At 47.6% G+C, this 27,529-nt stretch overlaps 2 protein-coding genes across 2 annotated transcripts; one reads left to right on the plus strand and one right to left on the minus strand.

The window, feature by feature from the left end:
• Positions 1-2,251: 2,251 nt before the first annotated feature.
• On the plus strand, positions 2,252-11,167 carry LOC125705904 (ornithine decarboxylase antizyme 2-like). The gene is given in 7 exon segments (XM_048972247.1): positions 2,252-2,438; positions 2,441-2,463; positions 7,042-7,108; positions 7,110-7,190; positions 8,654-8,826; positions 8,980-9,065; positions 9,362-11,167. Coding segments are annotated over 7 exon segments (651 nt in total). The 5' UTR covers positions 2,252-2,354; the 3' UTR covers positions 9,499-11,167.
• A 3,197-nt stretch (positions 11,168-14,364) lies between these two features.
• On the minus strand, positions 14,365-27,239 carry ireb2 (iron-responsive element binding protein 2). The gene is made up of 22 exons (XM_048972243.1): positions 26,877-27,239; positions 23,290-23,385; positions 22,876-23,041; positions 22,577-22,714; positions 22,248-22,475; positions 22,084-22,153; positions 21,738-21,921; positions 21,361-21,500; positions 20,660-20,831; positions 20,267-20,367; positions 20,021-20,137; positions 19,058-19,217; positions 18,659-18,794; positions 18,463-18,547; positions 18,195-18,351; positions 17,846-17,970; positions 17,650-17,754; positions 17,246-17,388; positions 16,897-17,044; positions 16,551-16,673; positions 16,126-16,311; positions 14,365-16,009 (listed from the first exon to the last, which is right to left on the minus strand). The coding sequence occupies exons 1-22, from the start codon at positions 26,899-26,901 to the stop codon at positions 15,887-15,889; spliced, it is 2,928 nt and encodes a 975-aa protein (XP_048828200.1). The 5' UTR covers positions 26,902-27,239; the 3' UTR covers positions 14,365-15,886.
• Between the last annotated feature and the right edge of the window lie 290 nt (positions 27,240-27,529).

Below are 27,529 nucleotides of genomic sequence, written 5' to 3' on the forward strand. Positions count from 1 at the left end.
TTGTTTATCTTAAGCTCGGACCGAGCAGCACCAGCCATTTCCTGCCATGTGACTATGAGTAATTGGACAAAGAGCCTATCATCCCCCAATGGATTATCGTAAACAGTGGTGGGAGTTATCCTGTAATTTTAGATTTTCATGTAATTTAGCACAACATGTTTAAGCTTTATCACTTGCTTAGGCCCTGAGGATGCTGGCTTCCCCAGACATTCAGTGGGAAGCCATTATTATCAGCCTCCACCTCTGTTTACATTCATTCACCTCCATTGAATCAATCCAAATGCTGGGAGCGTAATCAGTCGCCACAGTGAAATGAGCCTTTGTACGCCTAAATCAGCCCGAACATGCATATGCAAGGTTCAGTGTGAACTTTCAGCGAGCCTTTGCTTTTGCGCACATGAGCTTAAGTATCACTCTGCTGCAGAAGCTGTAGTCTTATCAAGATAAATTCATCCTCAGGCTGTTTCTTGTAATTACCTCAGAGCATAAATATACATTTCCCGGACGTGAAAGTGAGCCAGAAAGGAAGCGATACAACAGACCCCTTAATTAGATCAAAGAGAATATCCAGAGAATGATATGTGATGGGCAAGACCCCAACAAGCTAGTGCAAATTCCTACACTTGGACAGTCAAAACTGGAATGTTTCCTGGAATATATACTTTTAGCGGATCTGGGTGTGAATTATCCAGGAGATCTGGCAGTTGAGCCTCTGAGCTGGGAATGTAACCTAAATTAACCTTCGAACCCTTTAGGCAACTGGGAAGAGCCGAAAGCAAAATAACTGACGTTAAACTTGATGTTGAACCATAGTGAACCAAAAGAATGGGTCAAAAGATGTCAAAAGGTCAAATGTTTAGGGCAGGGGTGGCCAATCTTATCCACAAACGGCCGGTGTGTGTGCGGGTTTTCGCAGCAACTCCCTAATTAGATTACTAATTAGAGAACTGATTGGCTGAAGAGTCCTCACACTTGGGTTTGAACAGCTGACCTACAGGTCACCCCAAAAACCCGCAAACGCACCGGCCCTTTGCGGATAAGATCGGACAGCCCTGGTTTAGGGGCTATTCCACCCCAAACAGCAAAATCACAAAATGATGTCTTGTATATACCAAGATAACTGGCTTGCACAGACCATGAATGAAGAGCATAACGTTGTCACCAGGAGACACTCCTGTCATGTGCTGATTTATACCTGAATTGTACTGAGTAAAATGTACACACTGCAGAAATCTCAGGGTAAATGCCTGCTGATCATAAACCTGAATCGGCACGACACTGGAACTATTAGCAAAGAGCCTCTGATTGCCCACTACCCCTGGAGGAGGTCCCCTGACCCCCAGCTCTCAGACTTTGGTGTTGCCTCTAATACTGTTTAATATTTCATCCTGCAGGATGGATCCTGTCTCTGGATAGGTTCTTGGTGTCCCCTTACAAACAGAGAGAACTAGGCCAGAAAACAACATGACCCACTCTCCCCCAGGGAAGTACTTCAGAAGCTGATGCCGGTGTCTCACAGTTCGGCACATTTGAACCCAACTGATGACTACAGGTCTGCTCTTGCGCATGAAAATGTCCAAGGTGCTTTGCACCAACTGGCAACAGAGATGCCAGATTTGATAATACATGATGGGCAGAGATTCCGATTGAATCATTTTGTACTGTGTTTTCTAGACCTCACAAAATGACCAGCACCCCTAAAAGGCTTTAGCTGCAGACGGTCTTCAAGTCTAAGGTTAAGACCCCACCTGCCTTTGGATTCATCAGGTGTTTATAATCAGGATCTGAGAACTACAAGCGGAAGTTTACTGTTGTTCTCTCCTTTTTGTGCAATTCTTGACTCTGAACTATAATTATTTAGTGCGACCAAAATAATGAAAATACTGTATCCAATTGACATTAATTGGAAAGATTTTCCGTTTGAAAGATAATCCTACAGCAGTAACGGGTCATTAACAGGTAATTTTATCAGTTTTAAGTGATAATCAAACGAGCCGAGGAGAAAATAATTACAGGGTATACGTGATACCAAGACACCATGACAGTATTTTCCATAAACACGGATTATACATAATCGGTATGGGAATACAGAGAAGGGGAAAACTTAGCAGATAGGTTAGATGCAACCTTTATAAGAACTATGTCTTATAACTCAAGCACGCACCTTTTTGTCTGGGGGAGGGGGGGGCATTCTGCGCGGCGTTTCCTGGTTGTTATTACCCACAATGCCACCGGGCGCTGTATTTAAATGAGCGTCCCCGGGGCGCTGGGCGACACACGGCGCTGTTTATGTCGCAGCCCGGCTCGCAGATCCGGCCGCCCGTAGCTTCTCCCCAGATCCGCACGTCTAACGGATGCTTAACTTTTCCGTGGAGCTCTTATTAAACAGTTATTCCTTCGGCTCCCAAAAAGGATACATACTTGTCAGCTCCCCGAGGTCATCATGTTTGACACCGAAGAAAGGTAGGAATTATTATAATTGTTATTATTGTGAATATTATTATTATTAGCAGCAGCAGTTGTAGTTGTTATTGAATTGTTATTATTATTTGCAGATCTTAGCTGCTGTAGCGCTGCGAGCTTGTCGCTGTAGGGCGACGCGCGGATAAACAGGCTTGCTGCGCTGGAAGTTGTCGCCGGCGTGTCGCTGTTCCTTTCCGGCAGCTTGCATGTGACTGACGGCTGGCATTCAGTCCCGAATAGCGCACGTTTCCAGAATGATCTGGGGAACGCGCCTAAGTTGGAAACATTACCCAGTCCAACCGGGACAGGGGTCTGCAGCGATCTCGTTGATGGTGGGGAGGGGGGGCGCTTTAAGTCCGGATGGGCTCAGAATAATCTAGAAGACCGACGATGTAATCAGTTTGCGGGATTTGTTCTGAAAAACACATCGTTCTGCTGTCCAGCCGTATAGTGATTACTGATCAAACCAATCACCTATGTAATATACGTATTTTGCATGAGTGTACAATCTGTATCCGGGAAACGGTGCTGCTGCAATAGTATAAATGCCACAAGCAATGTATTAGTATTAGTATTGCACGCTCTTAGCTGGTGGTGTGTTATTAAATTGCTTACTTTGCAGTATATTAGGTTGTCATATAAAACGGTCAGTCCATTACAAACCCACTGGGACATCTTTCCCCGCTGCCCCTCAGCCAAATCCCTAGATCATGCAGCCCGACGTGCAAAGCCAGGCCAAAATAGCCATTCTAGCAATCAGGCGCGGTGCCGTGGCCGATGTTAACCTTGTTCCGTACAGGGACGGCGCTGCGGATTTGTTCCGCATTTAATCGGCTTTGCAGCAGAAGGCTTCTCGGATGATGACCTGCTCTGCCCTGGCTGCTTCTGCCCGAGGGGCGATCGGGGGACGGGAGGGGCTACTGCGGTCCTAAGGCTGCCTGCTCCGGCAGCGGCGAGGTGCTTTTCATAATGCAAATAGGCATTGTCATTGTGGTATTGTTAATGCGCAGAATGTGCATAAATAAATAAATAAATAAAAAATAAACAGAAGCTCAGTTGTCCCGGACTAGACGGTCATGATATACGGCTCTCATAAATCATGGCGGCTCCTTAAGCATCTCACACACCTGGTTTTGAGGGTCTGGTTTGACGGCATTATTTTCATATTTTTTCTTTTTCTTTCTTTTTTACATTATCTCTGTTTTAAAACCTAAAATTAAGAAGCTGGGGTGATTTCAGTAGCATAGATTTCTTTTTCTTTATATATGAAGTGCTTTTAGTTAGTAAATGTGTTCTGTCGCAAAATAACGATAATAGGATGCTCTGTTAATGTTTGTGTGGAGAAAAAAAATCAACCCACTTTGAGCCACAGTCTGTTTTTGGCCAGTGAATCCACAGTAGAATAGATCAGGGTTCACATGGAGCGACTAGGTTGTGCTCATACTGAAAATGTTGCTAAGCACATTGGATGGCACGGGATGTAGATGAAAACAAAACCACAATACTAGTTGTGTGAATGAGTCAGGTTGTGCAATAACATCTTGGAGCCACTGAGCCTGCGGAAGATGTGGTACCTGCCGTGGCGAGGCAGCAGGTCCGGCAGGTCCTGGGCCTCCTCGGCGTCCCCCAGTACCTGGTCCTGGTGGTGAAATTGGCCGATCAGAGACTGGGTGCATGACACTCTTTAGTGGCTGCTTCTGTGAAGTTTCAAATGTGAAAATGTATCTCCTGGGGACGGTTCTAAGGGCACGAACCCAGCCAGGTATTTATCCTGAATTAAATCGTTAAAATGTCCAGCTTTATAGCGGGGTGTAAAATGGCCATATGCTGTGCTTTGCGTTTGTGATGCTGGTTTCAAGGTACAAATTATTATCAAATGTAAACTGTATGATGAAATCCCTTCTTACATACTTAGTGCCAGTCATGACGTTAGATTCATGAGACATAAATAATACAGGACAATAAGTACAGTGGCCATGAAAAATAACATAAAATAAAACCAACAGACCAACCTCACGGGGGTCATAACTCCCCCGGACCGTTAGTGGTGAAAGTGTCATGCTAAATGTTTAATTCTGGAAACAAATGGTCAGACCTATCAGATGCGACTAGGTAATCAGCTCTGCTTTCAGGTTAATCTTGTTCCGCTGTTCTGCCTCCTCCCTTTGACTAATAACTAGTTAATCCAGTAAATTGCATGCTGCATTTCTGCAGGTTGCAACATGTATTGCGACTTGGCCTGGCTTAGATCACCTTGCTAAAAGCTGGCTGGCTCTGCTCTCACCCCAGGGCCCTTGGGCTGAGATGGTGTGACGTACTCGAGACACGTCCGGCATCTTGTTTTGGAAGCTGGACACCAGCCATGCTTGCTTTCTCCCTGACCTAAACAAGGCTTCATAGCTAGGAAATCCATTACGTTAAAAACCATTAAGCCAATGGTTTTGCGAATGCTTTATGGTTCTAAACTGGGAGCCAAAATCAACTGTAGGGCTATTAGAATGGATGGAGGGGTGAGATTTTCCATGTGTTGTCTGTTAGCTCATGGTAAGACACACACAGAACAGAGTGTCTGACTTTCCCTCCAAAGCAAGTCTCTTTGGCAACAGTGGCATGTGCTTTTGAAGGGCATCTTAATGATGGGTCGAGGAACGCAAGAGATTACTGCGTTGTCCTGGACCATGTGTGTGCAGCTGAGGGCGTTCAGAATTTGTGAGGGGGCTGTAAACAGGGGCATTCGAGGCTGATCGGGTTCCGTTTCAAGGCAAGCTGACATTTCCTTCATCCCCAGTGACACCCCTCTCCTTGTCAGGCAGGCATTCGGGAAAGACGGCAAGTGCAATGCAAGGCCTTTTTTGAATCTGGGAAGGATGAAACCCTGCAGGAAACGGGACCGAATGAAGGAGGAACCCTGCGTGTGGATATGCGGCTGATTGTAGTGCTAAAGTAGTTTAGTGGTAGTGATGGTGGTGAATGGTGCTGTCGCTTTAAGCCCACTGCACCTGCTTGGGTTTCTACATGCAAATGGGAAGCAGTGCTTCCCTCTAATCATCCACAAGCACGGTGGGCCTCACGAGGACAGCGGCAGCAATGAATGCAGATTATGGTGCCTGTCTCTGATCTGTGCGGAACAAAGAACCGGGATCTGCTTTCACAATATTCGCTGATATGGCTCTGCTAGCTAAAAACGTACTGTAGCCATGGTAACAGCCCATCAACCCCGCCCAGAGATTTGTGCATGGATTTTAATTCCTCTCTACTGAATGGCATTGATTAGGCTTCTATGGTAGGGCAGCTACTGTATAAGCCAGACAAAACTGTACGCTGCATAAGTGTTGATGGACAGATGTTTTTGTGATAGCAAAAGACAAATAAACATTTTACAATAGGGGTGGGATTATTTTATTTACAGAGTGCCCAAGACTGCTTTTTGGCTTATTGCAGAAATCACGCATAACCAGTTTGAGGCACGCCGTGGGAGAATTGGGAATAGATAACCTATCAGCAAAACCGAAAGCAAGCCTTCGGGCGGGGAGCGGGGGGGAACCCATCATGACGGGCACATAAAGGTCAGCCTGCCAGGTGCCGAAACCCGAGACGCAGACTCGTGTCTTCCTGCCCCTGAGCGCGAGGCTCTATTTGGGGATTGCTGTGCAGGTCATGTGCTTGTTTGTGTTGGTGCTTCACGTTCCCGGGCTCTAGCTAAATGACCTTTTAAGCCACGCCGGTTGCCCATTTCTGTACCCAGGCCCTGATCTAGGCTGACCTTTCTCTCCGGGCGTGGGTCCTGTTTGAAAACAGCACAGCAGTTAATTGGCTCCTTTGCACTCTGTCTGCCGATTCCTGTCGCAGCGGCCGTGTGTCTAGTTGGACCTCTTGGGTGCTGAGGCAATGATGTGTACTTTGTTTTCCAAGTCTGACGATGGATGGAAGGGTTAAATCATATTAGCTGGGGAAGAAATATATAGATCCATCCCAGGAGAGCCCAAGGTCTCAACCCCTCCACCCCCCCCACCCCCCCACACACCCAGAGGAAATAGGTCAGGGAACAGGGTGTTGACGCAGCATCTGGGGGTGAGCTATTTGTGGACCTGGCATTAACACTTCAGGTATGACCGAGCAGTAACCCCTGAGGGTGCGATCTTTGTTAACACTTTCCATCTGCTGGCGTGACTGTGACCTGGACCGTGAGCCTTAGTCGTGAACACGGCCTGAGTGGGTGACATTTCCCTTATTCCACTTGAGTGGTCATGACCGCCACCGTGCTCATCTCACGTGCAACGTCGCCGCCTTTGCCATCAGATTTACGATCTGATCCGCTGTGGAATCGTCGGGGTAGGATGACGGCAAAGACCGCTGCCGATAGCTGGAGTTACAACTGCAGATCGTCCTCCGAAGAGCAACCACAATTGCTAGCTATGAAATGTGGCTTTGTCTCGTAGTCCCTATATGCTGGGGGACCTTGAGCAGCCAAAGCTAGCTCTATTGCTTTGCTTCGATATTATGATAAGATATTATCACGAAAAGTTGAAGAGGTGAGCATCCCCCATCCTTTGTCTACTCCTCTTTTCCACTCTACAGCTCCTCGTTGCCTGGTTCCCGGCCCCCCTGCTCCATGATCCAGGCCCCGGGGCCTCTGTGGTGCTCCTGATGTCCCTCACCCACTATCGAAGATCCCGGGTGGGCGAGGGACAGGCAGGGATCATCCTCCCAGTGTTCTTTTGCACAAGGTGAGAAGTCCCGCCTCTGTGTCTGTGTGCCCCACCTCTACTTGTGTGCCCCGCCTCTTTGTGTGTGCCCCGCCTCTCCACCCCACCTGTGCTGTCCGTCCCTGCAATTCCTGCTACAATACCACGCTCCGGATCAGGGTGGATGCATGAAGCTGGTTTACATGATGTCTGTTCTTTATTGATGTCGTCGGCAGAAAAATAAACCCACCACTGCTTAGTGAAAATGCAGGGCCGAGCTTTCGTGTAAGCACATTTGTGTAATGGAGAACTGCTGAATGCAAGCTGTGGAATTTTCCAGGAATTATAGAGATTAGACAAGGGAAGTAGCAAGGAATTCTAGGCCCCCAGACAAAGTGTCAACTTGAATCCCCTGGGTATAGATTGCTCCCTTTGGAATATTTCCCCCCCAGTCCAGGACCTGGGTAATTATACCCCCACCCCCATAGCGACGGAATTATTTAGGCTGTACTGGGACATTTTACAAACTCTGGTCTATAGACAAACTTCTCAGGCTGAATCAGATATGCCAGCTGACCCCCAAGACTGGCACTCAGGACTGATTTAAGGACAGATAGGGGAACATCCTACAGCTGGATAACATCCCACTGTCCAGCAGAGGACCTCTGATGTTTGCCAGGCAGCACGGGGACAGCCTCTTATGTCATATAGACCCACGGGTCTTCTCATTGACATACCCGAGCTGAGCGATCGCTAACCAGGGCAGGCTATTTTATTCATGAATGTTCTGAGGCATTGATTCTGTGTGGCTCAGATGTCCTTCCAGGAGGGTTAGGATCAGCCAGGCTGCTGACGCCACCGAAGTGGATGTCCGAACATTACACACAAACCCTGTGATCACCATTAAACCATAGTCTGACGGATGTGGCGTGTCTGTACAGTCAGTCAGGCATCATAAGGTCCTGCTCTGCTAGATTAGCTTCTGAGCGATACACCATTGGATATATTTTGCTTTCCAAGGACATCGTGAGCCATCACGTAATTTGCTCGTTGTGATGGGTGGAACTTAAGGTGATTGAATTACTATTGGTTCGTTGCAGCTGCCCCTCACTCTCAGGACTCTGTTTAGCTTGTGTCCACCAGTAAGCCAGATGTAAAAGGTCTGCAAGAGCCAGCTGGGCAACTTGCGCATGTTGTCCTGCAAGAATTTTATTTTTGCTTTCCCAGAAATCTCTGCACCGTCCCCACCCTGTTCCCCGCTGGTAAATCCCAGTTTCAGGTGGCTGGTCGCCAGACCCCCCAGGCTTATTCTTAGATGCTCACCAAACTGGCAGACATCTCCCAAGTATAAAATGACTGATCCAGATGGATAATTACAGTTGGTCTGGATTTAGGTACCTGGGCGTGCTTCCGAGTCGCTGAGTAATGCCTGGACTTCCCAGGTGCCTGCGGTCTGAACCAACCTAACCCCCCCCCCTCCCCCCCACTCTCCCTCTGGGTTCCAGGACAACAGGCTGACAGTGACGCGGACCCTCAGCGCCAACGGGGCCGTTCCCTTGCTGCACTTTCAGTACCAGCTGAGTGAACGCCGGCAGTCCTGCTGGGAGACATCACTCTCTCCGGACGGCCTCTTCCTGGAGATCCCTGGGGGGCCACTTCCCGAGGGCAGCAAGGAGGGGTAATGCATGCCTGGGGGTGGGGGCTTATGGAGCCCTGATAGACCTGTCTGTGTGCCCTGGCGATGTGCTCTTCGCATAGCCTCTGTGTGGCACCATGGAGTCTGAGCACAGTGTCGTGTAAAAGCGAACCTCTCTTCCTCTCCCCTCTCCAGGCTCACCAGTCTGCTGGAGTTCGCTGAGGAGGAGCTGAAAGTCCACTGTGTGTTCCTGTGCTTCAATAGGAACAGGGAGGACCGATGTAAGCGGGGGGGGCGTGGATCTGTGAGCATGAGCTGCTACCATTTTACACTTTGGGAAAGTAAAAGATTAAATACTTGGTGGGAGGGGACACTTAGGCCAGAAAGAGCATGACGTGGACATCGCTCCGAAGGCGGATGTCCTGCAGAGGAGAAAGACGTCCCGTTTCATGCTCACTTTTATTCGACACCGATATTTCTGCGCTTGCTATTCATAGACGTCACGTAGCAGATGGAATTACTGCTGAGGATAGAAAAAAGGAACATACCCTGACAGACCCCTGTCCGTTCCCTGCAGTGTTAATCACCAGAACCTTCCACTACATGGGCTTTGAGATGGTGAAGCCGGGTCATCCCTCGGTGGCCCACCGGCCGGACCTGCTCTTCATGGTTTACGCCATGGACCGTGGCGGCAGCAGCTCAGAAGAGGACTAGCCCTCCCCCCTGCTGGTGGCCCTCAGCTACCCAACCCATACCCCCCTCCCCCACTCCCTTGTCCCTTCCCTTCCCCCAACCCAGCAATATGTGTACTGGGGTGGCCCACAGTCAACCGTATATATAAACTCTCCTGGAAGAGGAGACTAACATGAGGGCGGAGTCTAACATGAGTGGGCGTGGACTTGATAGAGCTGTGGTCACCTGACTCTCAGGTCAATCTCAATCCCTGACTATGGGTCACTTGGTGCTATGACATTCTCCACCAAGCTGCACCAAATAATGTAAAGCTCTGATAACCTTCTTTTTGTATGCGACTATTACATTGGGTAATTACAATGACCCAGTCTTAAGCAAATCGCAGCATGTATAGTTGTAAAGTGAGGATATAAGGGAATTTTCACCTGATTGGTGAACATGGACTGTGTTTGTCATCGGTCCCCCAGATGTGTTCAGTGGTAGAGCACCAAGTTATATTACAATTTCATAACTCAATGTACCGATAAGCCCGGCTGTGTAGTTTGGGGGAAGTCGCAAAATCCTGGCTGACCTCTGTCACCCCAGCGGGTCCCATTAAAGGGTCACATTGGAGATGCGTAGGAACACAGGGGAGTGATCATCTCAGCCAGTCAGGCTCTCGTCACTTGATCCAACATCAAATCCCTCCAGTAAGCTTCATTATCACTTAGTCAGTGTTGGGCATTTCAGGTCCAGAAGCTACAAATCCAGATCAAGATTTTGTTTCTACCAACCAGCTGAGAATTCTGTGACATGACTCTTTATGCTCAGCTGGTTGGTAGAAACAAAACCTTGCCCTGCATTTGTAGCTTCTGGACCTGAAATGCCCGACACTGTACTTAAGTTTAATGAGGCGTGATTTATTCAGTGAACGGCCAGATGGTCCAAGGTGGGATAACACTGACACCATGGAAGCGGCTGCATGCAAAGCAGTCTGGGTTGGTGGCTTGCTGTGCCCTTGGAACGTTGAGCCCTCTCAACAGTACAAGCAGGGAATCCGGACATGAGCTACACGCGAACAGACCAATCACACGGTTCGTTGCATCTTGGTTTTCAACAGGCCAGACCTACCAAAGGCGGGGTCATATCCCCAGTGTTCCGAAGCTGGTTTATCCCTCTAGCCCACATAAATGCACGCATGTCCCACTCCAGCTCTCGGTCACCCCCCACCCACATATGGCACAAGCACTTTGGGTGAAAACAAGCAAGATAAAGGGCAAGAGCTCCCATTTCGCTTACTTGCTTAAACCCACCAGACAGAATTGCCAAAGAACCTGCACCACCCCACCATAACACCAGCACCTCAGACTATGGATCCCGGTAATATCAGCCGGCCCAGCAAGGACCCCGTCCTTAGTGCTACTGCAGGGAGGTGAAGCTCTCACACATTCCTCACGACGTCCTGAGGCTCTGCTCTGCTGGTGTAGGGGGCTCCCTACACTCCGAATCACCACAATAAGCTCTCAGCATCACAGCTCCAATGACTGCAGACTCTTGTTTTGTTTCTCCCCCACAATCTCCTATCATTTACAGTTGCTCGTTTTCTTAAGTGGGAAATGCGGATTTGAATGTATATTAGCATAGAATCATATAATTTTGGATCTTCTGTATGTTACTTAAACCAAATAAATACTTTACTTGTTTCATGCTGTCACAGTCTGTAGGTACATTTTGTAAATGAGTTCTATAGCATGACCATTTCTACATGAAATAGTCATTCACTAGTTATTCAACTACTGTAACACTAGCACCTTTAGAAAGTCATATACACACACATATGAACACATCTACACATTAAAAAAAACCATAAAACGCTAAGTGATTGGTTACTGTTATGTGCATAGCTAATGGCATTAAGAGGACTAGAACAGATTTTCAGCATTTAATGACCAGGTATCCCAAATGAAAACAGACCAGATTTAGGGATGCTCTACAGCTAAAGCATAATCACCTAAGTGCCCTTGAGTATTTTGCACATTACATTAACCAAACAATTGTATTTACAATTTCATAAATTTATGATGCGTTTCTGTTGACCTCTTATAACTGCTCCCCAGAACACTAGGTGGCGACAGACCCCAGGTTGAGTGTGGAACCAGCTGCTGAGCCTTGCCTTGCCTTTCCTGTCCTCGCAGCAGTTTGCTCCATTCTGTTTCCAGTGTGTCTGATAGTCACCTGACTGCTAAGCTCCCAGTTTAATGAATTAAGTGTGCTGGTGAAGAAATAGAACCAGAATCTAGGCTTCCTGTAAACAGATTCCCCTTCATCCCTGATCACAGGCTCACAGTAACAGGAAACCCAGTCTGCTGACTGACTGTCTGTGAGAGGAATTTCCTATCTCAGCAGCGAGTGGAGGGTCCAGTATGGTTGTGACCCCCTGCTGTGACAGGTGACCCTTCCCTGGGGCAGAACACTGGGTGTTGAAAACCGTAGCTCTCAGGGATTGAAAACAGCTAAGAAAAACCCCTGTAAATCGAACCAGCTTGTGGAATGATGACACTAATGAAACTACAACAGTTCCTTCAGTAGTGCCATCTGCTAATCCTTCACTGGACATGGATACCATCAGATTTACAGGTAGCTCTCTGACCCAAGTCGCTGGCACACTTACCTCTGGGGAACAAACAAGCAAATCTGTACGAAAATGCATCAATCTAGCTTTAATGCTGTAAGAAAGAAGCACAGAGGAGTCCCTCGTGGCCATAAATGTTTCTTATGTCTGACAGCTTAAAGCAGCAACTTTCCTGAGTGTTTTATCCATAAGTACAAGCACTACATGTGTGGAATTGTTGATTTGGGTCAAGACTGAGCACCTAAATTTCCTTAAAGGAGACTTGGGATTCTAGCTTGCCTGACGGACTCTGCAGACAGGCGAGAAACCAAGTGGTCAGTAGAGAGGATTCAAGACACCAGCCAAATTAGCAGACCACATAGCTAATCCTACTACTACTGATATTGTAAACTGCTATGACTTAAACAATACCACACATGTATGTATCCAGAACCATAATTCATTTAATTACATGAATATGAAAGAAACTATCAAACAGCTATCACGCTTGATTTGAGGTGGACATTTCAGGTCCAGTATGTAAATTCCACATCATGATTTTGTCAGCCAACCAGTTGAGTACAAAGCGTCACAGTCAGAGAGTACTCCGTTGGATGGCTGAAACAAAATCTTGGTCTGGATTTTTTATTTCTGGACTAGAAATGTTGACCTCTGCCCAGGAAGCACAAGGCATGGGACCCGGGCAACTGGAAGGTACCTAGATGGGATGCCAGTACATTGCAAGTTTGGCAAAGCAGAAAGACATACGACGTGGCTCAGAGTACTCTCCATCATCATCATCAATACTGCACTAACTGAGTAGATTGGTCAGTTGTATAAGTGGGGATATAACATCAGCTCTGCAAAGACTGGCAACCAAAGCAAAGCCTCAGCTCACAATTGATCAGTCGATAAAAGGAAGGTGCCAAGAGCTGTCGAGGACGAGGATGGCCATCATGCGGGTGATAAAAGATGGGGTTCAAGTACCCAGGCCGGTCATAGACGGCCGCCAGATGTGTGGGAGGGAATTAATGAACCGCCATAATAGGTGGCACAATCACTATACTGTTGAGTCAACCAGAGCTGCAAGCACCTTCCTCCAGGGGGCGCTGAGGTAGGATATTTCTAGATGACTCGGTCAGGATTATATCTGTTATCAGCGACACCTCTTTTATATACATCAGGTGTTAAACTGCCAACCAGCGGTACCTTCATAAGCTGCTTACACTCACATCCTCCAGGCATCAGTTCCTCTCATATATGCCCTCAAACAGAGAGAATATCAGCTCAAAGAACTACAGCCAGAAGGCCTGGCTGGGAATTCACTGTCAGGACGTTTGGTTTAAATTTAGCACTCAGCGAGGCAAAACACCCAGCCTAGACATCACCACCTTCTGCAAACTCTAAGCAGCTGATTTTTTTGTTGACTACTTACCAACTTCATTTGTACCACAATACCAACCTCTAGTGGCAAAAATATAATCAATTTACTACTTTACAAATGACGCAAGAAAATATATGCTAACCACTCATCTTCTTTGCCAGAAATAGTTAATGAGCCAATTTTCCCACTATGAGAAAGTGCAAAAGCAGAGAACAGAAAAGATATACAACAAATTCTTGGTCAGATCCATCTTTTCTAAATGAGTTCTGAAGGACTAACGTGCGTTGGTTCTGTGTTAATTATATCAAAGTAGAAATCTGGTTTAGGCAAACCTCGGTTTATGTGGGTCTAAGTGTCAAATATCAATATCAATCATATTTTTTAAATGGTACGTTTAATCTTTCACACATGACCACCTTGATGGGCTTTCCAATAATAAAAGCTGCACATTTACTGTAGCCAGAAGGACTTACTGAATGTGCAGTATAGACACAGCAGGACATCAATATGTCAGACAGGGGAAAATAAAGACTTCCACAACCTTGCAGGGCTTTTTCCTGAATCGCTGCACGCATCACTTTGCTGTAGGTTTTAAATCTTAACTGTGTCGGCAGCAGAAACGCAGATGTCCAACATTTACATCCGAATGACAGCATCTGCCTCAGATGCAAACTGTAACAGGTAAACCTAAAGTTAAATAATGCATCTTATAAAGCAGGAACAGCTGACCAACTGGAATTGGTATCATATGGGACACATAAATTACATAAATATACGCGTGTAAAATTTGGCCTGATGCCTCATCATTAAAACTGCCGATGGTTAAAATAAAATCAGCATTTTCCCACTGTAGATATTCTTTTCTACATTTTTGGGAGAATACATTTAGTTTACTTTAAACACCACAAACAACTTCTGTTTAACTCTTTACTAAAAATTATGTACAATATCAGCAATAATTCCATTGCTACAGGGTTTGATACATTTTTTACAACGCAATTCTGCTTCAGGTCGGCTTGCCGTGATACGCCTTTGTTGCATAATGTCAAAGATTGTTTCAAAAATGCAAAATGGTGAGGACTTGCCCCAGAAGCCACGGAGGCAAAGTCCAGAACGAAGAACCACATCACACATGCACGCCTTAGCTGGGAAGTCCTTAATGAGCTTCGACTGAAGATCCATCCTTTACACAGACTGTGTCACAGGCCAGAAGGTGCCACAGGGGGAAAAAAGATAAAAATAAAAATAAAAAATCTGCGGGTGGAGGATGGGATTACATGGAAACATCTCTGTGATCTTTTGAAATCCAGAGTGTTAACACTGGTTTGTGGGTGGTGCCCAGAAACACTAAACCTGTTAAAATGGCCCATTGATTGGCAGAAAAAAAAAAAAAAATAGAAGCTCAGAGGGAGGGGGGGGGGGGGGGAATGTAACGACAAAATATTCATGCAGTGTTTTGACTTTGACAGTTCGATAGTGTGGTGGGTGAGTGTAAAAGTAAAATTAAAAAGGGAGGAGGGCTGCCCCCACACTCTGAGGTAACGGCTTAGCAGTCACAGGAGATTAAGCAAACCAACCATACTTCCAAAGAGCATATTCCAAGACTCAGAGTGTTCACTACAGACCACTAACGAGAACATCCGCAAATAAACTGTAACTGATTAACGCAAGTATCACCCATATACAGCTTTAGTCCTACTGCAGAATCACAATTATGAATAATTGTACAGCTCCTTAAACCTTCGAAGTGACATTCACATGGACTGTGACACACAGCTGGGAATATAAACCGCGATTCTGAACAAACGGACATTAGCAGTCGGCGGCAATATTCGTCAGTGATCCGGAATTGCGGCAAACATTAGCCTCTGGTCTGAAGGTTAATAGCGTAATTCATGAGCGCTGGACTTCTGCAGGTCGGCCCTTGGAAAAACCACAGCAATGCAGGCGGCTGGAGCAGCGTGGCTCCGGGTTCTTTCAGATACCGATGTGGCCTGACAGATTTCACCTGCAGAGGCACCAGCGAGGAGGAGAACCGCATGGTGAAGGAGCAGCATGACCAGCAGAGGGCAGCAAATCTGACATGCAACGTTAATCAACAATTAAGAAGTACAATACAGGGACAGTGCAGAAAGGAGAAGGTGGGGGGTGGATTAACTAATTTCAGGCTTCTCACGGCCCTATAAAACCTTACAGGATGTTTTCAAATGCAACAAATGAGTTTATGCTGTGCTCGCAAGGCCGGCCTTAGCCAGCCACTCCAGGAAGGCGTCGGAACTGCAGCCGGGCATCGAGGTGTCCCCTGGTCTTCATCACCAAGGGAGGTGAGGGATGGGACAGGGTGTTCATCGCAAAGGGTTTGCTGGTTGGTGTAGAGGGCTCAGCTGGGCCCAGGGAGCTAAAGGAGTTGGGGGAGGCCGGCAAGACGTGCTGTGTCATGGCTGGGGAGGAATCATGCTCCGGGCCACAAGCTTGAGCATCCCACCGTGCTGGTAGAAGACCGTGTCCACCTTGCTCTCTAACAGCGCCATCACTTGGAAGCTCTTTCCAGTGCTGGTCTGAAATAAACAAGCAAATCAAGAAGGTCAGCCATCATCCTCAACTACTCTGAGGAGTATTTCCTGGAAATGCTTAATGGGGACGACTTAATGGGGACGACTTAACGGGTACGTACGTGGACGGTGAGCTCCTGACCAGGAGATGGGTCTGCCGGAATACAAAAGGAGAACGTCTCTTTGCCGTTGAGTCCCAGGGAGTCTGCACTCTGGTCCGGAAGGAACTGCAGAGGGGCAATCCCCATGGCAACCAGATGGTTCTTGTGCAGCTTTTCGAAGCTCTCTGCGATTACAGCCCTGACACCCTGTAGACACAGGTTAGACCCCTTAAGGTGTGATGCTTGAAGCCCACCGAGACACTTGAGCAATATATGGCATATATGGGGTGGCAGCTCCGGAGGAGAGTCATATTTATCACATTTAATAAGCCACATTGGGAACCGCTTATACTCAGTGTGCCTGAAGGCATTTACCCAAACAATAAGTCAGTAAGTCTATGAGCCTCAACGCCCACAGCAGGTCTGTCACTCGTGCTGAAGCTTACAAGTAAGTAGGGTCCCTTGGCAGCCCAGTCACGCGAGTTCCCGGAGCCATACTTCTTCCCAGCCAGGATTATGAGGGGAATGCTATCCCTCTGGTACCTCTCAGCCGCCTCGAAAACATCCATCTGGAACACAGACACCCCGACAGTCAGGGTCCAATGATAGCATGTGAACCAGCACCACTGGGGTCGATGCTGCCTGATTCTGCTGAAGCAAAATTAATCGCCAGTACTACGATAAAATTTTGCCAGCCCACACACCCATCAGCCCATTGGGAAATTGCCTAGTATGGCCGGTCCAACACTGGTGCCAGTTGATCAAACTGACAATGAAGTGATGGGCACTCACCATTTGTCCAGACGGGATGTGCAGGGTTTTGGGGGCTGCTTTGCCAATGAACCTATTCTGTAGCTTGATGCTGGCGAATGTACCCCTGGTCATCACTGCATCATTGCCCCGTCGGGCTCCATACGAGTTAAACTCGCGTGGGGTAAGGCTACACAGATGGGGAGTGAAAGGATGATGCAGATCACACAACACAAACAGTTATACACACCACACACTATGGAGTTAGTCTACACCATGCCCTGTCAGCAGAAGGAGACCCTGCCTGATGCTAGTCCCTCTCGTACCCCTGGCCCGCATGCCTGTGTGGCCCCACCCTTACCAAGACACCGGTGAGATGGGTGACACTTACCGCTTACTCGTAAGGTATTTGGCTGCGGCACTGGTGCGGGAAATACTACCAGCTGGAGAAATGTGATCAGTTGTCACCATGTCTCCAAGAAAAAGCAACACGTGGGCATTTTCTATGGGCTGTGGGGGGCACGGCTTGTTCGTCTGTCAGGAAAAAGACGTGGGCCAGTTCTTAGGACAAAAACTTCACCATGCACTACTGATGGCCAAATGAAGTTTCATGAACCATTTGCTGTATTTTTTGACCCCACTAGATGGTGCTGTTGGTTTACTTTGAAGTATGCTTTGAGCCCTTTTATGAACAGAGTACATCTAGTGGGGTCAGAAAATACAGCAAACGTTTCATGAGGCTTCATTTGCCCATCACCTACCAGACGGCCTAAAGCACAAGAAACCCCAACTCACAAGTTTGTGGAAGAAGGGTGGACATCTGATGTACGTGGACTTGAGATCCCAGGGGAAGAGTGTGGATTCGGGAGCATCCAGGTTTTTCCACATCTTATTTTCCCTCTGTGAAAGGCAGAAGAGGGACTGTCAGAGTGACACACACCTCTCTCAAACACACAAGTCACCCAAAAGGAGCACATCAATGAAGAATCACCTCCATTTTTTCCCCGAGGTCTCGGAACATGGAAGAGATGACCATGTTCTCCTCCGTATGCTGGACCTCCTCCCTGCTGGGCCATACATCCCGAAGAAACACCTCTTTGCCCTCCACAGTTACACCTGCGGGGGGAGGGGGGCAAGAATGGGATTAGGGAGGGTTGGCAATGCGAGACCACAGCCCTTAAGATGATCGATGGCAAGCATTTTAAGTGCACAGGTCAAGCCAACACAAGAACGACTTCCCAACTTCTGTGGAACGTCTTTAATATCAAAACAAACTCAAGGTAACATTATCTGTAATAAAGATATCAGAGATGTAGTCAGGCTCGTTTTACTGTCCTCACCCAGGGGTTCAGTCTCAAAGTCGATGCTAACTGTGCCAGCGATGGCGTAGGCCACCACCAAGGGTGGAGAGGCCAGGTAGTTGGCTCGTACGCAGTCACATAGGCGTCCTTCAAAGTGCCTGTTTCCAGACAGCACTCCACAGGCTACCAGGTCACCCTGCAGAGAGCAGGACCCACTCAGATTAGCAGATTGATATCAGTGGGGTGAACAGCCGACGGGGGTGGGGGGTGGGGGGGGTGAACAAGTGAACAGAGTGAAGTGGGGAACCTTTCTAATGGCGTCGACTAGAGTTGACGGCAGGGGTGCGGTGTTCCCCAGGCACGTGGCACATCCATAACCGATCACCCCAAATCTGTGACACAAGGAGCAGATATTAATGTTACAGCGAAAGAACTCTGGCTAGGCACCATGAAGACATCCAATGTGTAAGTGTGTGTGGGGTGCATTTGGAGGGTCCACACACCCAAGCTGGCTGAGGTAAGGCAGCACCCCACTCGTGTTGAGGTAGTGGGTGACCATGCCGCTCCCGGGAGCCAGGCTGGTCTGGATGTAGGGCCGGACCCTAAGCCCGGCTCCCACAGCCTTCTTGGCCAGCAAGCCTGCAGAGGGCATGTTGGTCAAAGCACAGCAGAAAAACCGTATAGTTCACACAACCTCACATTTCCCTTTACACACATGAGGTTTTTCCTAAAACACTTACAGCTTAAATACTTTTTCCCCACTGGCTGCTTATTTGATCTTATTCCTGCTAAATACAAGTACCTTTACTACATAGCTATTTCCTGCCCTACAAGTGCCCCCACCCTCCTGATAAAGCCCAGATTTTGCTGCTTCCGGGTTTGGGTTTGCGCCCCACACCCACCTGCGGTGAGCATGACGGATGGGTTGCAGTTGTTGGTACAGCTGATGATGGCAGCAATGACGACCGAGCCATGACCTAGGCTGAACTCCTGGCCCTCGTGCAGGAGCGGAACCAGGGCTGCCTGCTTCTCCACCGGAATGTGGAAGCCCTTAAAGCCAACCTACAACACAGAAGCGGAGAAAATTTTAAGCCCCAGCAAAAGGCCACACCCCCTGGTTGTAGGGCCCAACCCAATGCTCACTGGTTATGCAAAAAACATCTGGCACCCTTGAATGTGAACAGCTGTGAGGTCATGTGACATCTTCAAGCTAAATGTCCTGGGTCAACGCTTGGATGGGAGAAAAACACACTGGTGCAGGAAGCGGTGCACTCCAGCCACTAGGAGGCATCCTTACCATTTTGCTTGAAGTGCTTCAATGTGGCACATCGAAACTCCCCCCCCCCCCCCCACAGCTTGCTAAATTTTACAGTCAGCAGCTTGTTCTGCAAATTAATTTTTTCCATCGGGGACCTCAGTCCAAAATTTTGTCTGAGACCTTAGACCGTAGCTTTGTGTCACTGGCAGAATTTGGACCGTGGAGTAAAAGAATCACCGAGTACCCCAGATACAGCAGGAGGGCTGCAGAGGCGACACCAAACTGTGGCTGATGCTGTTTTTTCAAGTGACACCAAGCCACGCCCACCATGGTCATCAAAGCCCCCAAGTATTAAACTGGAGGCTCTGGAAAACTCCCCACAAGAACACACACACAAAAAAAATAATAATTCTATCTAAAGAGAAATATCTGCTTGCTAAAAAAGGCTGATTTGGTACTAGAAAATAACCAACTGAAAAGAATACTTCCAGTGTCACATTTTCCCTAATGTCAGCCTCACTGGGTACAAGCTAAATAAATAAAACCAACATACACTTCATAAGAGTGATAAGACCGAACGAGGCAAACAGGCCAAAACGAAGCATACCTTCTCGTTTAGACAGCTGGCGAAGTCCTTCTTCATGTTGCTCACCTCCACCCGGTCCTGCGGCCTCTTGGGCCCGCTAACGTGGGGCACGATGGTGTTGAGGTTAACCTCTATAACCTAGGGATCGAAGTAGAACGACAACGCAGGAGAAATAAGGTATAGTGCTAAAAACCCGCCTGTTAGCCGAGGAAACATACAGGACGTCCCACTACTGCTCTGGCTGAGCCTGCAAAGAGGGATGCTCACCTCTGAATACACGGGGTCTTCAGATGGGTCTTGGTAGTTTCTGAAGAGTTTCACGGCCTTCAGGTAAGCTTCCACCAATTCAAGTTTCTCCTCACTGAAGTCTGGTGGCGGAAAAACAAAGACCTTTGCTCTGGCATGTGACCACAGAGATGACTAACTTCATGTAGTCTTGATCAGCCCTTACTGTGCATCTATCCTTATAGTTAACCGTAAACGTTTAGCCTTTTTCAAGGCCTGTTGATAACCAAGTTATGGAAATCTTGCACTACATTTATCTGAGCTAAAGGCCTTTTCCTGTAAGCAGACAGAAAGCGAGTCCATTTGCTATTGCCGACTCAAGGCCGTCCTGATAGTCACAGAAAATCACCGAGGCCGACATAAAGGTCCCCTTACTAGTTTGCCTAAAGTGCTTCAGTGTAACGTCATCGATGGGGAAGAAGCTGACTGTCGCGTTGTACTCTGGACACATGTTGGCGATGGTGGTCCTATCCGGAACAGAGAGTTGGGACACGCCGGGCCCGAAGAACTCCACAAACTTACCGGCGATCCCAGCCTGACGGAGGTGCTGAAGGAGGGAAGCGACAACTTAAGCAGCTTGACCCCATTCACTAAACATGAACAACAAGGAGCCCACTTTTTTCTGTCCATCTAAATCATTTGGATATTTCATAAGTTCTCAATTTTCATAAAGAATTAACAAGACAATTATTTCAAAGTCCACAATTGTTTAGGCAGATGTTCTAGTCCAGGGGTAGCCAATCTTATCCAGAAAAGGTCATTATGCATGCAGCTTTTCCTCCTTAATTAGAGGACTGATTGTCTGAAAGTTCCCACACCTGGGATTGAACAGCTGACCTAAAGATTATCCCAAAAACCTGTACACACACCGGCCCTTTGCGGATAAGATTAGCCACCCTTGTTCAAGCCTAAGATGTTAATCTTGCATGACACACATCCAAAAATTAACATTAACTCCGTCCTCTTGGTTGGCCTTTTCTGCAACCCTCAGGATCACTTTCTCCATAGCCTTTGCACTGCTTAGCCATCCTAACCTGTCCTTGTACGACTTCACTTCAAAGCTGGGGCTCACGAACCTTAGTGATCCCGAGGACGACGTCTATGGACGTGGCTAGGTTGTTGATGGAGCCGACCAGCTTGCAGCCCACCACCTTAGGCAACGTGAGGGTGACAGGTTGGCCCAGCATGACGGCCTCCGACTCGATACCTCCGACGCCTGAAACCAAGTGAGCATGGAAGAGCATCAGGGCCGACCACTGGCAAGACACCAACACTACACCGAAACCATGCAAGACTTCACGTAAAAAGCAGCATCATTCAAAAACTGATCGTCTAATCAGACACCGAAGTCTTCATGAAGTCTTCCAAAACAACAGACAGCAGGAATAACATCATACCAATGCCAGCAAAGAATCAGACTGTCATTGACCAGTAGTTCTGGGAAGGTCCTCACCCCAGCCTAGAACACCCAGGCCGTTGACCATGGTGGTGTGGGAGTCCGTGCCCACCACGCTGTCTGGGTAGACATACTCCTCCTGGGCCTGTACCGCCTGACACAGGTATTCCAAGTTCACTTGGTGTATGGCGCCGATGTTGGGAGGGATCACCTTCACATTCTTGAAAGCTTTGGAGCACCACTAGAAAAGCATACCACCATTTACCAGTCAAGTCACACATGCTCCGGGCCTATATTCCTGATAGATGTTGGTCCACATAATGAACTAGTCACCCAGGAGTGCAAGAGGGCAGTAGCTCTCTCAGACGCAGCACTGGGCAGCACCGCACAGTTGCCATCCTACCTTGAAGAACTGGAACCTCTCTTTGTTTCTGCTCAGTTCCTTCTCCTGGTTCTTGAGAGCAGTCTCAGGCCTAGCAAAGGTAGAATCGGAGAGGAGTCGTTAAGGTGCTGATGTGAGCACAGGTGATCAGAAGTGGGGCGTTCTGGGGGCTGGCTGGAACCTACTCAGATACAGGCTGGAGGTGAAAAGGGCACAAGAGGGGGGTGTTCTCTATCTGGACAGAGGGGGCCCTCCCTGAGGTAGTGGGAGCGTCGCTGCAGGACCCTTTGCTGCAGGTTCTTTGGTCCCTGCAGCCGCCAGACCCCCCATGAGGTTGAGCTTTGGCAGGAGAGGATTTGACGGAGGCAGCCTGACCTTCCCCCCCACCCGGATTCGGGGCGTTCTGAATGGCACTGAAATGAAAAATGAAGACCACAACATAAATTGATAAACTCTTAAGCAGCTCGTTGGCTGACTGATTAAATGAATACCTATTGCCAGAAGGGTGAGCTACCATTTACTGAAATCGATCTGCAATGCCTGATCCACAATGAGGTCAGTGGGACAGGCGGGGTTCACCAGACTGGGGTCACCCTTCAAGCCGGCCACAGCATCCCTCATGGCAGCCAGGTCCACCATGGCGGGAATTCCCCTGTAGGAGCACACCGCCCAGGGTTAAATTTACACAGCTAAAGCAACACCATGTGCTCCAACCTTCAGCATGTCCAGTCCACAACCCCACACATCACAAACGGCACCAGAAGGGCTAGTGGACAGGTCACAAACATCACAAACGCCCTAGGAGACACTCACGTGAAATCCTGAAGCAGAACCCGGGCCGGGATGAACGGCACCTCAGACGAGCCCTGCTGCTGACGCCAATCCAAGATGGCCTCCACGTCCTCTCTCTGCACGTAGAAGCCATCGCACCTCCGGACGGACGCCTCGAGTAGGATGCGGATAGACAGGGGCAACTCATCTGTACAGGAGGAAAACGTCTGACTTCAGTGAGTCGAGCTGCTGTGAGAAATCCAAGCAATTACCGGCTTGCAGGATCACACTTGTTCTTTAATGTGTCTACCAACCAAGTAGAAGGCATTAGGAAAAAGGCAGTCCTAAAAAGGTTCTTCTGGAGTATTCTTGAGCAGAGCAGGGCCCGAATGACCAAGGTGCACAGCTCAGAAGAAAAAGTGGTTGCAAAGTAGAATCCAAATCAGGTTTACTCACTGTATCTTGGATCCTCAAGCTTCTGAAGACTGAAGTATTTGCGCCCTGCATGTTTCTCAGTCTTCAGGGTCTCAATGAGGTGGCTGAAGGGGTGGTCTGTGCGGAGAGACAATGGAGACTTCTGGTGATGGGGACAACAGATGCGGCAAGTCTGGGAAGGGTGCGGACCGATGAACTCGATGTAGCAAGAAGGTAACCAGCACTCTTTTTACATTTATGCCAACTCAGTCAACACAAAAGTCTTATCAAGGCACACATCTGCATCTACAACAGTGTTCTTCACGGCCAGAATCCTTCGACAAACTTCTTCACATGAATAAATAAACTGTTCACCAAGGCAGAACAGGGGGACGTTTGTTTGAGCAGAGGATGCAACTCTGTGTTTTGTTTGGCCAATGCAAAACAAGCCATCCATAATTCACAATAAAACCTGTGTAAAATACACTTCTGTTTTTGTCTCAAATAAAATCAGTACTCTTGTTTGGTACCTACCTAAGCCTATCAAAGCGGGAAATCTAACATTGTCAAGTAATTGTTTCATAAAATAATGCATTTGTACATAACATCCATATTATTACAAGAAATCAAAAGTTAGCCAAAATAATTCAAGCCATAGTTCAAGCTGCAGTAGTGGCCATAGACGGCTCTCGACTCTCCTTCACAAAACCAGACATATTTTGGATACCAGACTAGACATTTCCAATGCTTTGTTCACCAGGTTCCAAAGCAGAGGGTTTTAACAGTGCTTGAGTGCTACACTCTCAGGTTTGAAGGGATCCAGTGGGACTGGGGGCAGGGAGGCACACACCCAACGAGGCCATTCTCTATCAGCACAGGGGGGCGGCTTTGAAGGCCCAGCCACGGCACAGCGTGAACCGGGAATGTCGTCTCCGTGTTCAAAAGGGGGGGGGGCACGTTCTCGCTGCTTATTATTGAGCCATGTCGAGCAGCCCCTGCCCTTTGCTTCTACCTACTTGCAGCCCTGATATCCACCATCACGAAATCAAACTAAACAGGAGATTTCTGCATACAAACAAAGGGAAGTGACAAGCAGGGATGCCAGCAAGATTAAACACATAATGCCTCTTCGAATAAGTTTGTCACGACTTTGTCACACTTCTAAGTGTTTATACACTATAATTTCTTCTGATTCTTTAAATCTTTTCCGTATAAACATGCTTATGACAATGACCCCATAAGTAAAAACTGCTGCATCACAATAATTTGAAATGTATTCAAATCATGTTCAGCACTTTCAAGAATTATTTTCAGACCACTGTTACACTTCTCCAGCTGATATAGGTAAACAACACTCAGTTCCTCAGTTCTGACCTTGGGCTGAAACCCCTTCCATAGATCTGCAACAAGTAGCAAAGAAATTTAGTGTCTTGGACTGTTAATGGTTGTCTTGCACCTACAGGACTTATTAACTCATATATGATAAATATGTGAGGGAAGCAGTCAAAGTTCACTCAGCAACAGGTGTTACCGTTGAGTGTCGTGTTTAATCTGGGGAAACCTAAGTATCAAAAGGTGTGTCTTGTCACCAAGAAACTGGCTTAATTTACCAAAGTCACAGGTGCAGTAGACCTGGTATTCCCCATTCAGGTGGCAGAGGGGGAATCTGTACAGATATAGGAACTGATATAGGCCGTGAAACTATTGGGTTTAACAAGGTGACCGTAGTATGACTGAATTTGTGAAGTGTGGGTTTTCCAAACTGACAGCCTGACAATATATTCATGAAAATTTAAGGACTTCACTAAAAAGTTATTCCTTCTTGTTTTATAACACCGTGAGATTCATCACTCTTTGCAGCTTAATACAACAAGGGGCATGGACCACAACCTGAGGTCAAGTTTGAGAAGTGGCCAATTTTAGGTCTGGACACCCTGTACCACGGAAAGTTCTGCCACTATGGACAGGCCTCATAATGATGAGTATAAATCAGTGAGTCAGGCAGCAGGTCTGAATCTCTCCCCCATAATGAGAAGGAGAGAACCAAAAGGGCCATTCTGCTCTCAGGCTCAGATTGTACTGGTGTCTCCCCAACCAGCCCAAACCCAATTTATCTCCACTACAAGGACAGTTACAGGTCAAGCAAAGAAAGCAGCCTTATTACTGAATCTAACCTCCAAATACAAAAACACACAGGAAAAGATTAATGTCGGCAAAATCTCAATCCAATCTGTCATTCGCTTACTAAAGTTCAGCTCTGTTACGTCTTCTTGTCAAATAATGCAAAAAAACATGTACTTTGTAACCTGCATACATAACCCCGGTCCACAATGTCATGTATCATGCAGAAACCTGAAATCGAATACAGGAGGACAGAAGCTAGTTACAGCAACGACTACTGGCATTCTTTCTTTTTTTTTTTTTTACAGTAAAGATTTATTGTCAGGCAAGAGACAAATCGGACGAACTACCAACATTAAAAAAAACTGTCTGCATATCTAGTCATATGAAATCAAAATTTTAAACGGTCAAATTACTCCCCTCTTTAGAAAAAAAGACAGCTAAGGTTTGTAAGAAGTTTTGTACATGTTAATAATAAAAACTCGAAACAGCCGTGGCAGTGTCACTGTGGTAATATGTCAGATATAACTCGCAATTTAAGAAACCTTATCTAGATCATTCAATGCATGATTAATTGCAGTCTTGTATTTATGTGGCACTATGACGTGCATGAATTTAATCGTACTACTTTCGGAAGATATTAAAATGAAGGCATTAAAATTTGATGTTAGGACAAAACATCTGTGAGAAACCAGAGAGCCGGGTGGTCACAGAAATACTGTCATTTTGCCTGGAGATTCCGCACCAGACAAGTGAGTCTGTCCGGTTTATTTGCCGCAGACGGGTTTATTGCACGATTTAGTTAATAAAATCACACTGAAGCGCCTCACCATCCAGCCATGAGTGTGACACTGGAGGCTGGGGGGCTCCGTGCTTATCGCCGAAAACAGCCCACCTAAGCGCAGCTGCGTGGCCCGATAGCGGGGCGCCAGAGGCTCGCCAGCCGGCCCCGGTCACCGAGCCCGTTCGGTGGCGAAGAGATCCGCGCTGGAAATTTCACTAATAAACTAAAGAGCCGTTTTAGATCCTCGCCATTCACAACATGCATTTGTAAAAAGAAAAAAATAACCACTGCACACTACATAAACGTAATAAAACAGAGTAAGCGACAAAATTCCGCTCCGCTGTTTTCGGTGACAAGACTGCGGTTCCGAAAGCCCGAGTCCCCCGAAGCAGACTTCCGGACACGCCGTCCTCCGCCGGGCCGCCTCAGCTCCGGAAGGCCGCGCCGCCTCGCACCGAGTCCGCCAGCGACACGCGACGGCGCGAGGCCGGCGGGCGCTACCGCACGGGCTTCGCTAGCCGAACATGCTAACGCTAACTACGAGCTAAGCGGCCAGGGCAGCTATAACCCTCCGAGCTGGGTGCGTCGCCGCGGGAAAAAAAGCCGGAACCGCCGTGGCTCCGCACAAGCAATCCGGAGGCTGCTCTTCACAGGACTGTCAGCCGGGCGGGACCGACATAGTCCGACGAGAACCGCACTGCACTCCCGGCGCGGCCGGCCTTACCTCGGGACACGACCGTCAGCGCCATGACGGCTCCTGAAATTGACACGATCTCCGCTAGTGGGCCGAGGAAACACCTCCCCGATCCGGGCCCAATGCGGTTCTGGCGGCCGCCCCCGCCCTCCAGCACAAATTAACTCTCCTACGGCCGGAGTTCCACTTCCTCCACTTTCAGACTGCGGATTTAGAAAATAAAGTTAAAGCGACGTGTTGATTTGTATTTATAGACTCCATTCTCCATAGTGACGGTGTCATGGTCTTGGTATATCACGCTCAGTTGGACCTTGTTTAATAAGGGAGTGTCGAACCCGCAACCCAGTGGCTATCAGCCGTCCTATTATTATCTCCCCGGCGAAGCGGGGGCCCTGGGGAGGTCGCTCCAGCACACGCCCTTGCAAAGATGACGACTTTTCAGCTCCAGATAAAGAAAGTCATGTTCCAACAGGATTTTGTTTGCATTGTTGCTTTTATTTGCTTATAGTCCCGTCAAACAAGCTTTTCTCAAGAAAACTGATGTGAGCCGCACTGACTAGGCAAAAGGAGTATTAAAAGTACATACTTTTCAACGTTTATGGAATGCAACAGTATTGACTAAGATAAAATGACTAATGCATATATTAGTTTTACAATTAATATTTATACATAGGTTTCCAAAC

Source organism: Brienomyrus brachyistius, chromosome 13, assembly GCF_023856365.1.
Source record: "Brienomyrus brachyistius isolate T26 chromosome 13, BBRACH_0.4, whole genome shotgun sequence".
Classification (NCBI taxonomy): Eukaryota; Metazoa; Chordata; class Actinopteri; order Osteoglossiformes; family Mormyridae; genus Brienomyrus; species Brienomyrus brachyistius.

Bases quoted from the DNA above. Each gene is read 5' to 3' on its own strand.
- ireb2 (XM_048972243.1), bottom strand. From the start codon at position 26,901: ATGGCGCTGACGGTCGTGTCCCGAG. The intron at 22,154-22,247 runs GTAGGTTCCAGC...TACCTTTGCTAG, and splicing joins CACCTCCAGCCTGTATCTGA to GCCTGAGACTGCTCTCAAGA. The intron at 16,674-16,896 runs GTGAGTGCCCAT...TCTGTGTTCCAG, and splicing joins ACATCCCGTCTGGACAAATG to ATGGATGTTTTCGAGGCGGC.